Below are 19,469 nucleotides of genomic sequence, written 5' to 3' on the forward strand. Positions count from 1 at the left end.
CTCCTCCATCCCTCCTCCATCCCTCCTCCATCCCTCCTCCATCCCTCCTTCATCCCTCCTCCATCATCCCTCCTTCATCCCTCCTCCATCCCTCCTCCATGCCTCCTCCTTCATCCCTCCTCCATCCCTCCTCCATCCCTCCTCCTTCATCCCTCCTTCATCCCTCCTCCTTCATCCCTCCTTCATCCCTCCTCCTTCATCCCTCCTCCTCCTCCATCCCTCCTCCATCCCTCCTCCTCCTCCAGCCCCACCGGTCCCACTGCACCAGGCTCTTCCCTCCTCCTCCTCTTCCCTCCAGGTGTTCCAGTGGTGCCAAGCACACAGAGCACCGTGGAGGACTCTCCCGCAGGGTGCTGGTGGGATTCCATGGCCATGGTGGGCAGGGATGTGCATGGGGGGGGCACTGGGACCTCCTCCTGCCCCTCTCATGGTGCTGGCTGGGATGGACCTTGGAGATCCATGGGAGCCCCTTCACTGGAGCACGGTGCTCCAAGCCCCGTCCAACCTGGCCTGGATCAGTTCCAGTGACCCAGAGCTTCTCCATTCAACCCCTTCCAGTGTCCCAGCACCCTCATGGGGATGAACTTCACCCCAAGATCCCATCCAACTCCTTCCTCTTCCAATAGATCCATTCCTCCTCCTCCCATCCTGTATCCCTGGTCCAAAGCCCCAATCCAGGTTCCCTGCAGCCCCTTAGGCACTGGGGGCTACCCTGAGGTCTCCCCTTCTCCTCTCCACCTCCCCACCGTGGCCACCATCAACCAAAGCCTCTCCCACCGCGTTCCCCCACCAGTGATGACCTCAGGAGCTTCTCCCCACCCAACACCCCCCAAGTCCTTCTCCTCATCTCCCTTTCGGTGCACCCCAGCACCCCGGTGGCTCCGGGCCCCATCCCACCATAGGCACCACCACCACTGCTCGGGGAGGTCCTCACACAAGATGTGACCCCCCCCAGAGCTGCCTCATCCCAACCGCCAGTGTGCCCCATCCCATCACATCAACTCCATGGGGAGATGTCCCATGGAGACATCTCCATGGTGCTGGTGTCACCATCTCCTGAGCTCTGTCATGATGGGAGCATCACCACCATGAGCTCCTGAGCTCCATCCTCATGGGGTCATCACCATGGTGCTGGTGTCACCATCTCCTGAGCTCCATCTTGATGGGGGCATCGCCACCATGAGCTCCTGAGCTCCATCCTCATGGGGACATCACCATGGTGGTGGTGTCACCATCTCCTGAGCTCCATCTTGATGGGGGCATCGCCACCATGAGCTCCTGAGCTCCATCCTCATGGGGTCATCACCATGGTGCTGGTGCCACCATGGCCTCAGCTCCATCTTCATGAGGACATCACCACCATGACGTCCTCAGATCAATCGTGATGGGGAACATCACCATGGTGGTGGGGACATCATATCCTGATTTCCATCCTCATGGGGACATCACCACCATAAGCTCCTGAGCTCAATCTTGATGGGGACATCTCCATGGTGCTGTTGTCACCATCTCCTGAGCTCCATCTTCATGAGGACATCACCACCATGAGCTCCTGAGCTCCATCCTCATGGGGTCATCACCATGGTGCTGGTGCCACCATGTCCTGAGCTCCATCTTCATGAGGACATCACCACCGTGATGTCCTCAGATCAATCGTGATGGGGAACATCACCGTGGTGGTGGTGCCACCACCTCCTGATTTCCATCCTCATTGGGACATCTCCATGGTGCTGGTGTCACCATCTCCTCAGTTCCATCTTCATGGGAGCATCACCACCATGAGCTCCTGAGCTCCATCCTCATGGGGACATCTCCATGGTGCTGGTGTCACCATCTCCTCAGTTCCATCTTCATGGGAGCATCACCACCATGAGCTCCTGAGCTCCATCCTCATGGGGTCATCACCATGGTGGTGGTGTCATCATCTCCTGAGTTCCATCTTGATGGGAGCATCACCACCATGAGCTCCTGAGCTCCATCCTCATGAGGACATCACCACCATGAGCTCCTGAGCTCAGTCTTGATGGGGAACATCATGTCCTGAGCTCCATCTTGATGGGGACATCACCACCATGAGCTCCTGAGCTCCATCCTCATGGGGACATCACCATGGTGCTGGTGCCACCATTTCCTGAGCTCCATCTTGATGGAAGAATCACCACCGTGATGTCCTGAGCTCCACCTTCATCCTCATCCTCATCCCCATCCTCATCCTCCATCCTTGCCTCCATCTTCATCCTCCATCCCCATCCTCGTCCTCCATCCTCAGCCTCATCCTCATCCTCATCCCTGCATCCATGGGACCACCATGGGCCATGGTTCCTCTCGTGCTCCCCATCCTCATCCTCATGGTCCATTCTCATCTTCGTCCTCATCCCTGCATCCATGGATCCGCCATGGGACATGGTTCCTCTGGTGCTCCCCGTTCCCAGCCTCCATCCTCATCCTCATCCTCATCTTCATCCCTGCATCCATGGGACCCTGTGGGCCATGGTTCCTCTGGTGCTCCCCATCCTCATCCTCATGGTCCATCCTCATCCTCATCTTCATCCCTGCACCCATGGGACCACCGTGGGCCATGGTTCCTTTGGTGTTCACCCATCCTCATTCTCATCCTCATCCTCATCCTCATCTTCATCCCTGCATGCATGGGACCACGATGGGACATGGTTCCTCTGGTGCTCCCCATCCTCATCCTCATCCCTGCATCCATGGGACCGCCATGGGCCATGGTTCCTCTGCTGCTCCCCATCCTCATCCTCATGGTCCATCCTCATTTTCGTCCTCATCCCTGCATCCATGGGACCACCGTGGGCCATGGTTCCTCTGCTGCTCCCCATCCTCATCCTCATCTTCATCCCTGCATCCATGGGACCCTGTGGGACATGGTTAATCTGGTGCTCCCCATCCTCATCCTCATGGTCCATCCTCATCCTCATCTTCATCCCTGCACCCATGGGACCACCATGGGCCATGGTTCCTCTGGTGCTCCCCATCCTCATCCTCATCTTCATCCCTGCATCCATGGGACCCTGTGGGACATGGTTAATCTGGTGCTCCCCATCCTCATCCTCATGGTCCATCCTCATCCTCATCCTCATCCCTGCATCCATGGGACCACTGTGGGCCATGGTTCCTCTGGTGCTCCCCATCCTCATCCTCATCTTCATCCCTGCATCCATGGGACCACCGTGGGCCATGGTTCCTCTGCTGCTCCCCATCCTCATCCTCATCTTCATCCCTGCATCCATGGGACTGCCATGGGCCATGGTTCCTCTGGTGTTCACCCATCCTCATCCTCATCTTCATCCCTGCATCCATGGGACCCTGTGGGCCATGGTTCCTCTGGTGCTCCCCATCCTCATCCTCATCTTCATCCCTGCACCCATGGGACTGCCATGGGACATGGTTCCGCTGGTGTTCACCCATCCTCATCCTCATCTTCATCCCTGCACCCATGGGACCGCCATGGGCCATGGTTCCTCTGGTGCTCCCCATCCTCATCCTCATCCTCATCCCATGGGCAAGGGGAGGGCAATGGGGGAGTTAATGAGGAGGTAACGAGGCCGCTAATGAGGGGGTGTCTGTGATGGCAATTAACGAGTCATTAATGAGGGTCATTAAGGAGCTGGGTACCGAGGCGACTAATGAGGAGGGTGACTAATGAGGGCGGCAATGGGGTGAGCAACAGCGGGTAATGAGGAGGGTGAGGAGGGTATTAGGGAGGGTAATGAGATGGGGTCAGATATGGGGTCAGATATGGGGTGGGTTATGGGGTGGGTTATGGGGTAGGTTATGGGGTCAGTTATGGGGTCAGTTATGGGGTCAGATATGGGGTGGGTTATGGGGTTGGTTATGGGGTCAGTTATGGGGTCAGATATGGGGTCTGTTATGGGGTCAGTTATGGGGTGGGTTATGAGGTCAGTTATGGGGTCAGTTATGGGGTCAGATATGGGGTGGGTTATGGGGTTGGTTATGGGGTCAGTTATGGAGGGGGTTATGGGGTCAGTTATGGGGTGGGTTATGGGGTGGGTTATGGGGTCAGTTATGGGGTAGCTGGGGTCAGTTATGGGGTGGGTTATGGGGTCAGTTATGGGGTGGGTTATGGGGTAGGTTATGGGGTTGGTTATGGGATCAGTTATGGGGTAGGTTATGGGGTCGGTTATGGGGTGGGTTATGGGGTCAGTTATGGGGTCAGTTATGGGGTGGGTTATGGGGTGGGTTATGAGGTCAGTTATGGGGTGGGTTATGGGGTCAGTTATGGGGTGGGTTATGGGGTCAGTTATGGGGTGGGTTATGGGGTCAGTTATGGGGTGGGTTATGGGGTGGGTTATGAGGTCAGTTATGGGGTGGGTTATGGGGTCAGTTATGGGGTGGGTTATGGGGTGGGTTATGAGGTCAGTTATGGGGTGGGTTATGGGGTCAGTTATGGGGTGGGTTATGGGGTGGGTTATGGGGTGGGTTATGGGGTGGGTTATGGGGTGGGTTATGGGGTGGGTTATGGGGGGGGTTATGGGGTGGGTTATGGGGTGGGTTATGGGGTGGGTTATGGGGTTTATGGGGTCAGTTATGGGGTGGGTTATGGGGTGGGTTATGTGGTAGTTATGGGGTGGGTTATGGTGTGTTATGGGGTGGGTTATGGGGTCAGTTATGGGGTGGTTATGGGGTCAGTTATGGGGTGGGTTATGGGGTGGGTTATGGGGTAGTTATGGGGTCGGTTATGGGGTCAGTTATGGGGTGGGTTATGGGGTGGGTTATGGGGTCAGTTATGGGGTGGGTTATAGGGTCAGTTATGGGGTGGGTTATGGGGTCAGTTATGGGGTGGGTTATGGGGTCAGTTATGGGGTAGGTTATGGGGTCAGTTATGGGGTCGGTTATGGGGTGGGTTATGAGGTCAGTTATGGGGTGGGTTATGGGGTCAGTTATGGTGTTGGTTATGGGATGCTTTATGGGGCCAGTTATGGGGTCGGTTATGGGGTCAGTTATGGGGTCAGATATGGGGTCAGATATGGGGTCGGTTATGGGGTCAGTTATGGGGCAGGCAATGGGGCAGGAGGGTATTGGGGTGGTATCGGGTTAATGTAAGGGGGCAGGTAATGGGGGGGATGTGGGGCCGGGGTAACAGGGGTACTTGGGGGGTAACGGGGGGCTCACCTGGGAGCAGGATGGGCAATGGGGCAAGCAGTGGGGGGGGGTGATGGCCATGGGACGGGTGCGTGGGGCAGCAATGGGGCAGGTAATGGGGGTGCTTGGGATAGGAACAGGAGAGGTAATGGAAGGGCAATGGGGCGGTTAATGATATGCTAATGAGGTGTTAATGAGGCTGAGAGGGCAATGGGGCAGTTAATGTGGTGTTAATGAGGTCCATGGAGCATCACGAGGCCATGGAGCATCACAAGGCCATGGGGTATCACAAGGCCATGGGGCACCCCAAGGATATGGGGCACCGGGTCCCTGCTGTGGGTCTATGGGGCACCCCATGGCCATGGGGCACCGGGTCCCTGCTGTGGGTCCATGGGCACCCCATGGCCATGGGGCTTGTGGGGCCAGGCCCCAGTCTGGGGGTGCTGATGAAGCCCCCCCATAGGGATGAGGATGCTCTGGGTCCCATTCAATGTGGGGCATTGGGGTGTCCATAGGTGGTCATGGGGGGTGCAGAACCCCCAGTCCCCCCCCCACCCCCCCCAGCCCCATAACCCCCCTCCCCATATGGGACCCCCCACCCCATAGAGACCCCCAAGGGCTGATGTGGGGCGCGGGGACACCCATGGGTGCTGGTGGTAGCCCTTTATTATGGGGTCCAGGGGGACACTGGGGTCATGTCCCGCCCCCCAGGGGCTATGGGGCTCAATGGGGCTCAATGGGGCTCAATGGGGCTCAATGGGGCTCTATGGGGCTCTATGGGGCGCTGTTGGCATTAGGAGAACTCCTTGACGAACTTGGTGTAGAAGCTGCAGAGCTTCTCGAGCAGGACCTTGAGCTTCTCGATGGGGGGCAGGATCGTCATCCTGGGGGGCAGGGGCTGGTTGGGGGGCGCGGCGAGATGTGGGGCGCCCCCCAAGTGCCAGCTCTGCCCCACAGCAACCCCATTGGCTATCCAATAACTCCATTGTCCCAACACCCCATAGACCTTGTGTCCACCTCAACCACCATCAATGGCGGCTTGGTTGTAGGTCCAGTCCCATAGAAGGACCCCAAACATTGACCTCTGCCCCATAGCTCCGTGTCTCATCATTCCCAGCCCCATAGCACCACCTCTGCCCCACAACAACCGCCTTGTCCCTCATCCCACCTCCCCATAGACCTTGTGTCCACCTCAATGGCCACTGTCAATGGGGGCTTGGTTGTAGGTCCAGTCCCATAGAAGGACCCCAAACCTTTACCCCTGCCCCATAGCTCCGTGTCTCATCATTCCCAGCCCCATAGCACCACCTCTGCCCCACAGCAACCCCCTTGCCCCTCATCCACCACCCCATAGACTGCATCCACCAATGGGGGTTCAGTTGTGGGTCCAGCCCCACGGCGCCCCCTGGGGGCACGCACCGGAAGTGGAAGGTGCCCTCGCGCTGCCCGAAGCCGCTGCCCGGCACCAGGCAGATCCCGGTCTCCTCCAGCAGCCTCAGGCAGAAGAACATGTCCGGGGCCTGACCCACGGCCTATGGGGCAATGGGGGGGGGGCACTGAGCCCGGACCCACACTTGGGGGGCAGCAGCAGCAGGCACGGAGCGACCGCGGTCATCGTTGGACCTGGACCGCAGCCGTGACCCCATTCCCAGCTCCATCTCCCATCATTCCCATCCTACATCCCATGTCCATCACCCCCATCCCCATTGTCCATCATTCCCATTCCCACATCCCATGTCCCCCATTCCCAGCTCCACTTCCCATCATCCCCGTTCCCACATCCCATCTCCTTCACCCCAGCCCCATTGCCCATCATTCCCATCCCCATGTCCCATGTCCCCCATTCCCATGTCCATCATCCCTATTCCCACATCCCATGTCCCCCATTCCCATCTCCATTTCCCATCATTCCCATCCCACATCCCATGTCCATCACCCCCATCCCATCTCCATCATTCCCATTCCCACATCCCATGTCCCCCATTCCCATCTTCATCTCCCATCATCCCCATTCCCACATCCCATGTCCATCACCCCACATCCCATCTCCATCATCCCTATTCCCACATCCCATGTCCCCCATTCCCATCTCCATCTCCCATCATTCCCATCCCACATTTCCATCATTCCCATCCCACATCCCATGTCCATCATCCCAGCCCCACATTGTCCGTCATTCCCACATCCCATGTTCCCCATTCCCATCTCCATCTCCCATCATTCCCATCCCACATCCCATGTCCATCACCCCACATCCCATCTCCATCATTCCCATTCCCACATCTCCATGTCCCCCATTCCCACCTCCATTTCCCATCATTCCCATCCCACATCCCCTTTCCCTCATTCCCATCCCACATTTCCATCATTCCCATCCCACATCCCATGTCCATCACCCCCAGCCCCATTGTCCGTCATTCCCACATCCCATGACCCCATTCCCATCTCCATCTCCCATCATTCCCATTCCCACATCCCATGTTCCTCATTCCCACTTCCATTTCCCATCATTCCCATCCCCACGTCCCATGTCCCCCATTCCCATCTCCATTTCCCATCATTCCCATCCTACATCCCATGTCCCCCATTCCCATCTCCATCATCCCCATTCCCACATTCCCATGTCATTCCCATCTCATTCCCATCATTCCCATGCCATTCCCATGTCATTCCCATCTCATTCCCATCTCATTCCCATCATTCCCATGCCATTCCCATGTCCATCACCCCCAGCCCCATATTGTCCGTCATTCCCACATCCATTTCCCGTCATTCCCATTCCCACATATCCCTGTCCCCCATTCCCATCTCCATCTCCCATCATTCCCAATCCCACATCCCATGTCCATCAGTCCCATCCCACATTGTCCATCATTCCCCCATCCCATGTCCCCCATTCCCATCTCCATTTCTTATCATTCCCATCCCATATTCCCTTTCCCCCATTCCCACCTCCACTTCCCATCATTCCCATCCCACATCTAAATCTCCATCAGTCCCAAGCCCACATTGTTCCTCATTCCCATCTCCACTTCCCATCATTCCCATTCCCATTCCCATCATTCCCATCATTCCCACATCCCATTTCCCATCATTCCCATCATTCCCATTCCCATTCCCATCATTCCCATCATTCCCATCATTCCCATCATTCCCATTCCCATTCCCATCATTCCCATCATTCCAATTCCCACATCTCCATCTCCCACCATTCCCACATCCCATCATTCCCATCATTCCCACATTCCCATCATTCCCACCATTCCCATCATTCCTATTCCCACATTCCATTTCCCATCGTTCCCATTCCCACCTCCATTTCCCACCATTCCCATCCTACATCCCACGCCCATCACCCCCATCCCCACAGTGTCCATCACTCCCACATCTCCATGTCCCCCATTCCCATCATTTCCATTCCCACCTCCATCTCCCATCACTCCCATTCCCATTCCCACCATTGCAACCATCCCCATCCCCATCCCCATTCCCATCCCCTCTCCCTGTGCCCCTCACCGTGGCCTCGGTGCAGGCTCTCTCTGGCACTCGGATGCAGGGGAACGCGTACAGAGCTCCCTGTGCCCCATCCCCATCCCCATCCCCTCTCCCTGTGCCCCTCACCGTGGCCTCGGTGCAGGCTCTCTCTGGCAGTTGGATGCAGGGGAACGCGTACAGAGCTCCCTGTGCCCCATCCCCATCCCCATCCCCTCTCCCTGTGCCCCTCACCGTGGCCTCGGTGCAGGCTCTCTCTGGCACTCGGATGCAGGGGAACGCGTACAGAGCTCCCTGTGCCCCATCCCCATCCCCATCCCCTCTCCCTGTGCCCCTCACCGTGGCCTCGGTGCAGGCTCTCTCTGGCAGTTGGATGCAGGGGAACGCGTACAGAGCTCCCTGTGCCCCATCCCCATCCCCTCTCCCTGTGCCCCTCACCGTGGCCTCGGTGCAGGCTCTCTCTGGCACTCGGATGCAGGGGAACGCGTACAGAGCTCCCTGTGCCCCATCCCCATCCCCATCCCCTCTCCCTGTGCCCCTCACCGTGGCCTCGGTGCAGGCTCTCTCTGGCAGTTGGATGCAGGGGAACGCGTACAGAGCTCCCTGTGCCCCATCCCCATCCCCTCTCCCTGTGCCCCTCACCGTGGCCTCGGTGCAGGCTCTCTCTGGCAGTTGGATGCAGGGGAACGCGTACATCGCTCCCTGCACTGGGTTGCACCGGATCCCCTCGGTCCCGTTCAGCGCCTCCTGCGTCAGCCGGGCCTTGGCCGCCAGCGCCTGCAGCACCGCTGCCTTCTCCTGCGCCGCCGGGGGCACAACGGGGCCTCCCAGTCAATACCAGTACATCCCAGTACATCTCAATGCATCCCAGTGCATCCCGGTGCATCCCAGTGCATCTCAATGCATCCCAGTGCATCCCAATGCATCCCAGTGCATCCCAATGCATCCCAGTGCATCCCAGTGCATCTCAATGCATCCCAGTGCTTCCCAGTGCTTCCCAGGCCTTCCCAGTGAATCACAGTGCTTCCCAGTACATCTCAATGCATCCCAGTGCATCCCAGGCGGTCTCAATGCATCCCAGTGCATCCCAATGCATCCCAGTGCTTCCCAGTGAATCCCAGTGCTTCCCAGTGCATCCCAATGCATCCCAGTGCTTCCCAGTGCATCCCAGTGAATCCCAGTGCTTCCCAGTACATCTCAAAGTATCCCAGTGCTTCCCAGTACATCTCAAAGCATCCCAGTGCTTCCCAGTACATCCCAATGCATCCCAGTGCTTCCCAATGCATCCCAATGCATCCCAGTGCCTCCCAGTGAATCCCAGTGCATCCCAGTGCATCCCAGTGCATCCCAGTGCATCCCAGTGCATCCCAGTGCATCCCAGTGCATCCCAGTGCATCCCAGTGCATCCCAGTGCATCCCAGTGCATCCCAATGCATCCCAGTGCTTCCCAGTGAATCCCAGTGCATCCCAATGCATCCCAATGCATCCCAGTGCATCCCAGTGCTTCCCAGTGCATCCCAGGCCTTCCCAGTGAATCCCAGTGCATCCCAGTGCATCCCAATGCATCCCAGTGCATCCCAATGCATCCCAGTGCATCCCAGTGCATCCCAGTGCTTCCCAGTGCATCCCAGTGCATCCCGGTGCTTCCCAGTGCATCCCAATGCATCCCAGTGCATCCCATTGCATCCCAATGCATCCCAGTGCATCCCAGTGCACCCCAATGCATCCCAGTGCATCCCAGTGCATCCCATTGCATCCCAATGCATCTCGGTGCATCCCAGTGCATCCCAGTGCATCCCAATGCATCCCAGTGCATCCCAGTGCATCCCAGTGCATCCCAGTGCATCCCAGTGCATCCCAGTGCATCCCAGTACATGCTGGTGCATCTCAGTGCATCCCAGTGCATCCCCATTCCATCCCATCCTATTTAATCACATCACATTTTCCCATCCCATTTATCCCATCCCACCCATACTCATCCCATCCCATTCCATTTATCCCATCCCCATCCCATTCCATTTATCCCATCCCATGCCATGCCATCCCACCCCATCCCATTTAGCCCATCCCATTTATCCCATTTACCCTATCCCATTTATGCCATTTATCCAAGTTATCCCATCCCATATATCACAGTTATCCCAGATATCCCATTTATCCCATTGATCCCATTTACCCCATCCCATTTATGCCATTGATCCCATTGACCCCAGTTATCCCATTGATCCCATTTATCCCATCCCATTGGTCCCACTGATCCCATCCGAATCCAGTTATCCCATTTATCCCATATATCCCATTGATCCTATTGACCCCATCGATCCCAGTTATCCCATCCCATATATTGCAGTTATTGCATTTATCCCAGTTATCCCATTGATCCCATTCGATCCCATTGATCCCATTTATCCCATTTACCCCATCCCGTTGCTCCCATTGATCCCATCCAATGCCATGGATCCCACTCATCTCATTTATCCCATTTATCCCATTTACCCCATCCCATTGATCCCATTGATCCCAACAATCCCATCGATCCCATTTATCCCACATATCCCGTTGAACCCATTGATCTCATCCGATCCCATTGATCCCATCCAATCCCATTGATGAAATCGATCCCAGTTATCCCATTGATCCCATCCATCCTATTGATCCCATCCATCCCATTGATCCCATTGATCCCAGTTATCCCACTGATCCCATCCCATCCCATTGATCCCAACCCATCCCATCGATCCCATCCCATCGATCCCATCAATCCCATCCGATCCCATAAATCTCATCAATCCCACTGATCCCATCCCACAGATCCCATCAATCCCATCAATCCCATCTGATCCTACTGATCCCATCAATCCCATCGATCCCTTCAATCCCATCGATCCCCATCTATCCCATCTGATCCCATTGATCCCATCGATCCCATCCCATCCCATTGATCCCATCTGATCCCATTGATCCCACCTATCCCATCAATCCCATTGATCTTGTCCGATCCCATTGATCCCATCGATCCCATCTGATCCCACTGTTACCATCTATCCCATTGATCCCATTGATCCCAATCCAATCCCATTGATCCCATTGACCCCATTTACCCCTTCCTATCCATCCCATCTATCCCATTTATCCCATCTATCCCATTGATCCCATCTATCCCATTGATCCCATTGATCCCATCTGATCCCATCCATCCCATCCATCCCATCCTATCGATCCCATCTATCCCACTGATCCCATCCTATCAATCCCATCGATCCCATCCATCCCATTGATTGCATTGATCCCATCCATCCCATCCATCCCATCTTATCAATCCCATCCATCCCATCCATCCCATCCTATCTATCACATCCATCCCATCCATCCCATCCATCCCATCCCATCCATCCCATTGATCCCATCGATCCCATTGATCCCATCAAACCCATCCATCCCATCCATCCCATTGATCCCATCCCATCCATCCCACTGATCCCATCCCATTGATCCCACTGATCCCATCCATCCCACTGATCCCATCCATGCCATCCATCCCATTGATCCCATCCCATCCATCCCACTGATCCCATCCCACTGATCCCACTGATCCCATCCATCCCACTGATCCCATCCCATCCATCCCATTGATCCCATCCCATCCATCCCATCCCATCCATCCCATTGATCCCATCCATCCCATTGATCCCATCGAACCCATCCATCCCATTGATCCCATCCCATCCATCCCACTGATCCCATCCCATTGATCCCACTGATCCCATCTATCCCATTGATCCCATCCCATCCATCCCACTGATCCCACTGATCCCATCCATCCCACTGCTCCCATCCCGTCCATCCCATTGATCCCATCCCATCCCATCCATCCCACTGATCCCACTGATCCCATCCATCCCATTGATCCCATCCCATCCATCCCATCTCATCCATCCCACTGATCCCACTGCTCCCACTGATCCCATCCATCCCACTGATCCCATCCCATCCATCCCATTGATCCCATCCCATCCATCCCACTGATCCCACTGATCCCATCCATCCCATCCATCCCATTGATGCCATCCCATCCATCCCTCTGATCCCACTGATCCCATCCATCCCATTGATCCCATCCATCCCTCTGATCCCACCCCACTGACCCCACTGATCCCCCCCCCGCTCCCAGTCCCCCCCTCACCTCCACGTAGCGCTGGTACGAGGGCTCCCCGGGGCCGGGGGGGTGGAGCAGGGCCCCCAGCAGGATCTGCCCGGGCACGGGGGGGCAGAGGCGCACGGACACCACCTTGGAGAGCTCCTGCAGCACCCCCGGGTGCAGGTTCAGCACCTCCACGAACCCGGCCCGGAACCCGCACCTGGGGGGCACCGCGGCCGCTCAGACCCACACGGGGGGGCAGGGACCCACGGGAGCTTAGAGGGAGGGAGCCCAGGGGTGGGGATCTGGGGATAGGAACCCATAGGGAGGGAGCCATGGGTGGGAACCTATAGAGAGGGAGCCATGGGTGGGAACCTATAGAGAGGGACCCATGGATGAGGTCTGTAATAGAGACCCATAGAGAGGAACCCATAGGGAGGGACCCATGGATGGGAACCTATAGAGAGGGACCCATGGATGGGAACCTATAGAGAGGGACCCATGGATGGGAACCTATAGAGAGGGACCCATGGATGGGAACCTATAGAGAGGGACACACGGATGAGGTCTGTAATAGAGACCCATAGAGAGGAACCTACAGAGAGGGACCCATGGATGGGAACCTATAGAGAGGGAGCCATGGATGGGAACCTATAGAGAGGGACCCATGGATGGGAACCTATAGAGAGGGACCCATGGATGAGGTCTGTAATAGAGACCCATAGATAGGAACCTATAGAGAGGGACCCGTGGATGGGAACCTATAGAGAGGGACCCATGGTGGGCGATGGGGATCTGTAATAGGAACCCATAGGAGGGACCTGGTGGGAACCTATAGAGAGGGACCCGTGGATGGGAACCTATAGAGAGGGACCCATGGATGAGGTCTGTAATAGAGACCCATAGATAGGAACCTATAGAGAGGGACCCGTGGATGGGAACCTATAGAGAGGGAGCCATGGATGGGGTCTGTAATAGAGACCCATAGATAGGAACCTATAGAGAAGACCCCATGGATGGGACCCATGGATGGGGGCTGTGATGGAGACCTGTGCATTGGAACCTATAGAGAGGGACCCATGGATGGGGATCCCTGGATAGGAACCTCTAGAGAAGGACCCATGGGTGGGACCCATTGATGGGGGCTGTAATAGGGACCCAGAGATAGGAACCTATGGAGAGGGACCCATGGATGTGGTCTGTGATAGGGACCTATGGTTAGGAACCTATAGAGAGGAACCCATGGATGGGACACATGGATGGGGGCTGTGATGGGGACCTATGGATAGGAACCTACAGAGAGGGACCCATGGTGGGACTATAGAGAGGGATCCAGGGGTGGGACCCAGGGATGGGGGCTGTGATGGGGACCCATGGATGGGAACCTATAGAGAGGGACCCATGGATGGGACCCATGGATGGGGGCTGTGATGGGGACCCATGGATGGGAACCTACAGAGAGGGACCCATGGATGGGACCCATGGATGGGGGCTGTGATGGGGACCTGTGCATAGGAACCTATAGGGAGGGACCCATAGGTGGGACCCATGGATGGGGACCCACGGATAGGAACCCATAGAGAGGGACCCAGGGATGAGGTCTGTGATGGGGACCCAGCAAGAGACACACTCAAGGTGACACCAATGGATGGAGACCCATGGTGGCATCCCATGGACAGGAACCTATAGAGAGACCCACGAATGGGACCCATAGAATGAGGTCCATGAAGGGAACCCATAGACAGGAACCTACAGAGGCACCCATGGGGTGGGACCCATGGAGAGGAGCCTACAGAGAGGGAGCAATGGAGGGGACCCATGGATGGAGCTCCCTGGTGAGAACCAGACTCTAGGACCCGTGGATCCATGGCATCCCCATCCCCAACCCATGACATCCATGGGGCCATGGCATCCCCATCCCCAACCCATGACATCCATGGGGCCATGGCATCCCCATCCCCAACCCATGACATCCATGGGGCCATGGCATCCCCATCCCCAACCCATGACATCCATGGGGCCATGGCATCCCCATCCTTAATCTATGACATCCATGGGGTGGTGGCGTCATCTTCCCTATCCTTGGACCCATGGACCCATGACAACCCCATCATCAACCCATGACATCCATGGACCCACGGCATCCCCATCCCCAACCCATGACATCCATGGGGCCATGGCATCCCCATCCCCAACCCATGACATCCATGGGGTGGTGGCATCATCATCCCCACCCTTGCACCCATGGACCCACAGCGTCCCCATCCCTAATCCATGGCATCCATGGGGCCATGACAACCCTATCCCCAATCCATGGCATCCATGGGGTGGTGGCATCATCATCCCCATCCTTGGACCCATGGACCCACAGCATCCCCACCCCCAGTCCATGACACCCATGGACCCACAGCATCCCCATCCTGAACCCACAGCACCCATGGGGTGGTGGCATCATCATCCCTACCCTTGGACCCATGGACCCACAGCATCCCCATCCCTAATCCATGACACCCATGGACCCACAGCATCCCCATCCCTAATCCATGACATCCATGGGGTGGTGGCATCATCATCCCCACCCTTGAATCCACAGACCCACAGCATCCCCATCCCTAATCCATGACATCCATGGGGTGGTGGCATCATCATCCCTACCATTGCACCCATGGACCCACAGCATCCCCATCCCTAATCCATGACATCCATGGGGTGATGGCATCATCATCCCTACCCTTGCACCCATGGACCCACAGCATCCCCATCCCCAACCCATGACATCCATGGGGCCATGGCATCCCCATCCCCAACCCATGACATCCATGGGGTGATGGCATCATCATCCCCACCCTTGCACCCATGGACCCACAGCATCCCCATCCCCTGTCCATGACACCCATGGACCCACGGCATCCCCATCCTGAACCCATGGCATCCCTTGCGTGGTGGCATCAATAGGGCCATGATATCCCCATCCCCAACCCATGACATAAAAGGGTGGTGGCATCATCATCCCCAACCCATGACATCAATGGGGCCATGACATCCCCATCCCCAACCCATGACATCCATGGGGTGGTGGCATCATCATCCCCACCCTTGCACCCATGGACCCACAGCATCCCCATCCCTAATCCATGACATCCATGGGGTGATGGCATCATCATCCCCACCCTTGCACCCATGGACCCACAGCATCCCCATCCCTAATCCATGGCATCCATGGGGTGGTGGCATCATCATCCCTACCCTTGCACCCATGGACCCACAGCATCCCCATCCCTAATCCATGACATCCATGGGGTGGTGGCATCATCATCCCTACCATTGCACCCATGGACCCACAGCATCCCCATCCCTAATCCATGACATCCATGGGGTGGTGGCATCATCATCCCCACCCTTGCACCCATGGACCCACAGCATCCCCATCCCTAATCCATGACATCCATGGGGCCATGGCATCCCCATCCTGAACCCATGACATTAATAGGGTGGTGGCATCATCATCCCCACCATTGCACCCATGGACCCACAGCATCCCCATCCCTAACCCATGACATCCATGGGGTGGTGGCAACACCTTCTCCACCCTCCATCCCCACCCCAGCCCTAGGGCACCCCCAGCCCCATCCCCACCCCAGAGGCATCAGCAGTGGGGCAGTGACCCCCATGGGCACCACTCACTCGCCCGTGAAGCCCTTGGACAGGGAGTGGAAGGACGCCAGCTCCACCGTGTCCCTATAGGGCGGCCCCATCTCGAACAGCACCTTCTTGAAGGAGTGGAACACAGAGCCCTCTGCGTACACATTGTCCTGGTAGACCTGGGCGACGGCAATGGGGCGGTTGTTGGATGAGACCCCCAAGTGTGGGGCAGGGGTGCCCCTGGGCCCCACTCGCCTCATCGGCCATCAGGAAGAGCCGCTCCTCGTACGCGAACTTGATGACTTCCTCGATGCATTCGCGGCTCTGGACCTGCCCTGGGGGCATGGGGGGCATCGGTGGGGGGAGGTTGGGGGGCTCAGACCCACAGCTGGGTGGGATTCGGGGGGCCCAGCCCAGTCTATGGCTCCCATCCCAACCCATGGCTCCCATCCCCATGGCTCCCATCCCAACCCATGGCTCCCATCCCAACCCATGGCTCCCATCCCCAGGGGTCCCAGCCCAGTCTATGGCTCCCATTCCATCACCATGGATCCCATCACAACCTATGGATCCCAGCCCAGTCTTGTGGTCCCATCCCATCCCTGAGGTCCCATCCCAACCTATGGATCCCATCCCAATACATAGCTCCCATCTCCAGGGGTCCCATCCCAACCTATGGATCCCATCCCAATACATAGCTCCCATCTCCAGGGGTCCCATCCCAACCTATGGATCCCATCCCAATACATAGCTCCCATCTCCAGGGGTCTCATCCCAACCTATGGATCCCATCCCAATACATAGCTCCCATCTCCAGGGGTCCCATCCCAACCTAGGGATCCCATCCCATTCCTGGGATCCCAGCCCAGCCTATGGATCCCATCCTAATACACAGCTCCCATTCCATCCTATGGCTCCCATCTCCAGGCGTCCCATCCCAACCTGTGGATCCGGTTCCCATGTCTTGCATCCCATCCCCTGTCTCCCATCCCATGTCTCCTGTCCAATCCCATGGTTCCCATCCCCATGCCTCCTATCCCATCTCCCACCCCATCTCCAATCCCATGTCTCCTATCCCATCTCCCATCCCATCCCATGTCTGCCATCCTACGTCTCCCATCCCATCCCCATGTCTCCCATCTCACCCCATGTTGTCCATCCCACATCTCCCATCTCCATGTCTCCCATCCCATCCCATTCCATCTCCCATCCCTTCCCATGTCTCCTGTTGCATGTCTTCCATCCCATCCCACATCTCCCATCCCATCCCATGTATCCCATCCCATGTCTCCTCTCCCATGTCTCCCATCCCACCCCACGTCTCCCATCTCATGTCTCCTGTCCCATATCTCCCATCCCATCCCCTGCAGGTACCGGTGGGGTTCCCGGGGTTGATGACGCAGAGCACCCTGGGGCAGCCCCCCCATCCCATCCCCATCCCATCCCATCCCCATCCCATCCCATCCCCATCCCATCCCATCCCATCCCATCCCATCCCCATCTCCATCCCATCCCATCCCATCCCCATCCCATCCCATCCCCATCCCCATCCCCATCCCATCCCCATCCCATCCCATCCCATCCCCATCCCCCATCCCATCCCATCCCCATCCCCAACCCATCCCCCATCCCATCCCCATCCCCATCCCCATCCCCATCCCCCATCCATCCCATCCCATCCCCATCCCATCCCATCCCATCCCCATCCCATCCCCCATCCCATCCCCATCCCATCCCCCATCCCATCCCCATCCCCATCCCATCCCCATCCCATCCCCTGCAGGTACCGGTGGGGTTCCCTGGGTTGATGACGCAGAGCACCCTGGGGCAGCCCCGCTCCCTGCCCTCCCTCAGCGCCCTCCGCAGCTCGGCCGGGTCCAGCCCCCAGGCGCGCTCCTCGTCCAGGCGGTACCCGGCCTGCACCGCCTCCAGCTCCACGATGGCGGCCCCATAGAGCGGGTACTGGGGCACCGGTACCAGTACGGCCGTGCGGGACCGGCCCGAGCCCCACACCAGCAGCTTCAGGATCGTCTGCAACAGAGAGAGAGAGAGAGGGGACCCGTCAGAGGCAGCCGTGGGGGGAATGGGGACAGGGGGAAAGCAATGGGGGGAATGGGGACAGAGGGATGCACACAATGGGGCAATCCAGATGGGAAAGCAATAGGGAGGAAGTGCAAAATAGGATGCACGTGGAGGATGGGAGGGGAGTGGGAGACAATACACGCAATATCGAGAGGAATGGGAAGCAGTGGGAAAGAAGTCACGTGCAACAATGGGAGGAAGTGGAGGGAATGAGAACAATGGCGTGGGAGGAAGTGCGGAGGAATGAGAACAAGGAATACACACAATGAGGAGGAAAATGCGGACAATGGGGACAAGAGATACACGCAATAGGATGAGAAATGGCGACAATGAGAGGGAGGGAGAATGGGGAGACTCAGGATGCAGGCCGTGGGAGGAATGAGGAGGAATAAGGGAACGAGATACAAATAGGAAGACAATGGAGGATGGGGGGGAGTAGGAACGAGGATGGCGTTGGGAGGAAATGGCGGAGAATGGGGACAAGAGGATGGCGTGGGAGAATGAGGAAGTAGGGAACGAGATACACAATAGAAGGGAATTGGGAACAATGGGGAGGGATACACAATAGGATGGAGGATGGGAGGAAGTGGGGATGCACACAATAGGGGGGGAGTGGGGAGATGGGGACAAGAGATACACAATGGGGGGAATGGGGGGATGGGGTCAATGGGTTCAATGGGGGGAATGGGGGCAATGGGGAGAATGGGGGAAGAGAATGGCAATGGGGGGGAAGTGGGGGACATGGGGACAAGGGGGATGGACAATGGGGGCAATGGGGGGGAGTGGGGGTGGAATGGGGATGGGGGCAATGGGGGAAATGGGGGGGAATGGGGCAGGGAATGGGGACAATGGGGGGAATGGGGGGAATGGGGACGTGGGGGATGAGGGGAATGGGGAGCAATGGGGGGGAATGGGGACAGGGGAGGGCAATGGGGGGGGAATGGGGGGGAATGGGGCAGAGGGGAATGGGGAGCAATGGGGGGGAATGGGG

General features: G+C 57.3%; 1 protein-coding gene across 1 annotated transcript; it reads right to left on the bottom strand.

The window, feature by feature from the left end:
- Positions 1-5,848: 5,848 nt before the first annotated feature.
- On the bottom strand, positions 5,849-18,427 carry LOC133207407 (alanine aminotransferase 2-like; the record flags this gene model as incomplete). The annotated part of the gene is made up of 7 exons (XM_061344266.1): positions 5,849-6,008; positions 6,544-6,656; positions 9,259-9,414; positions 12,800-12,974; positions 16,439-16,575; positions 16,652-16,731; positions 18,184-18,427. Coding segments are annotated over 7 exons (996 nt in total), but the record flags the coding sequence as incomplete, so codon positions are not given.
- Between the last annotated feature and the right edge of the window lie 1,042 nt (positions 18,428-19,469).

This window comes from Neopsephotus bourkii, unplaced genomic scaffold (genome assembly GCF_033783945.1).
Source record: "Neopsephotus bourkii isolate Nb327-2 ecotype Australia unplaced genomic scaffold, CSIRO-AGI_Nbou_v1 NB_198, whole genome shotgun sequence".
Lineage (NCBI taxonomy): Eukaryota > Metazoa > Chordata > Aves > Psittaciformes > Psittacidae > Neopsephotus > Neopsephotus bourkii.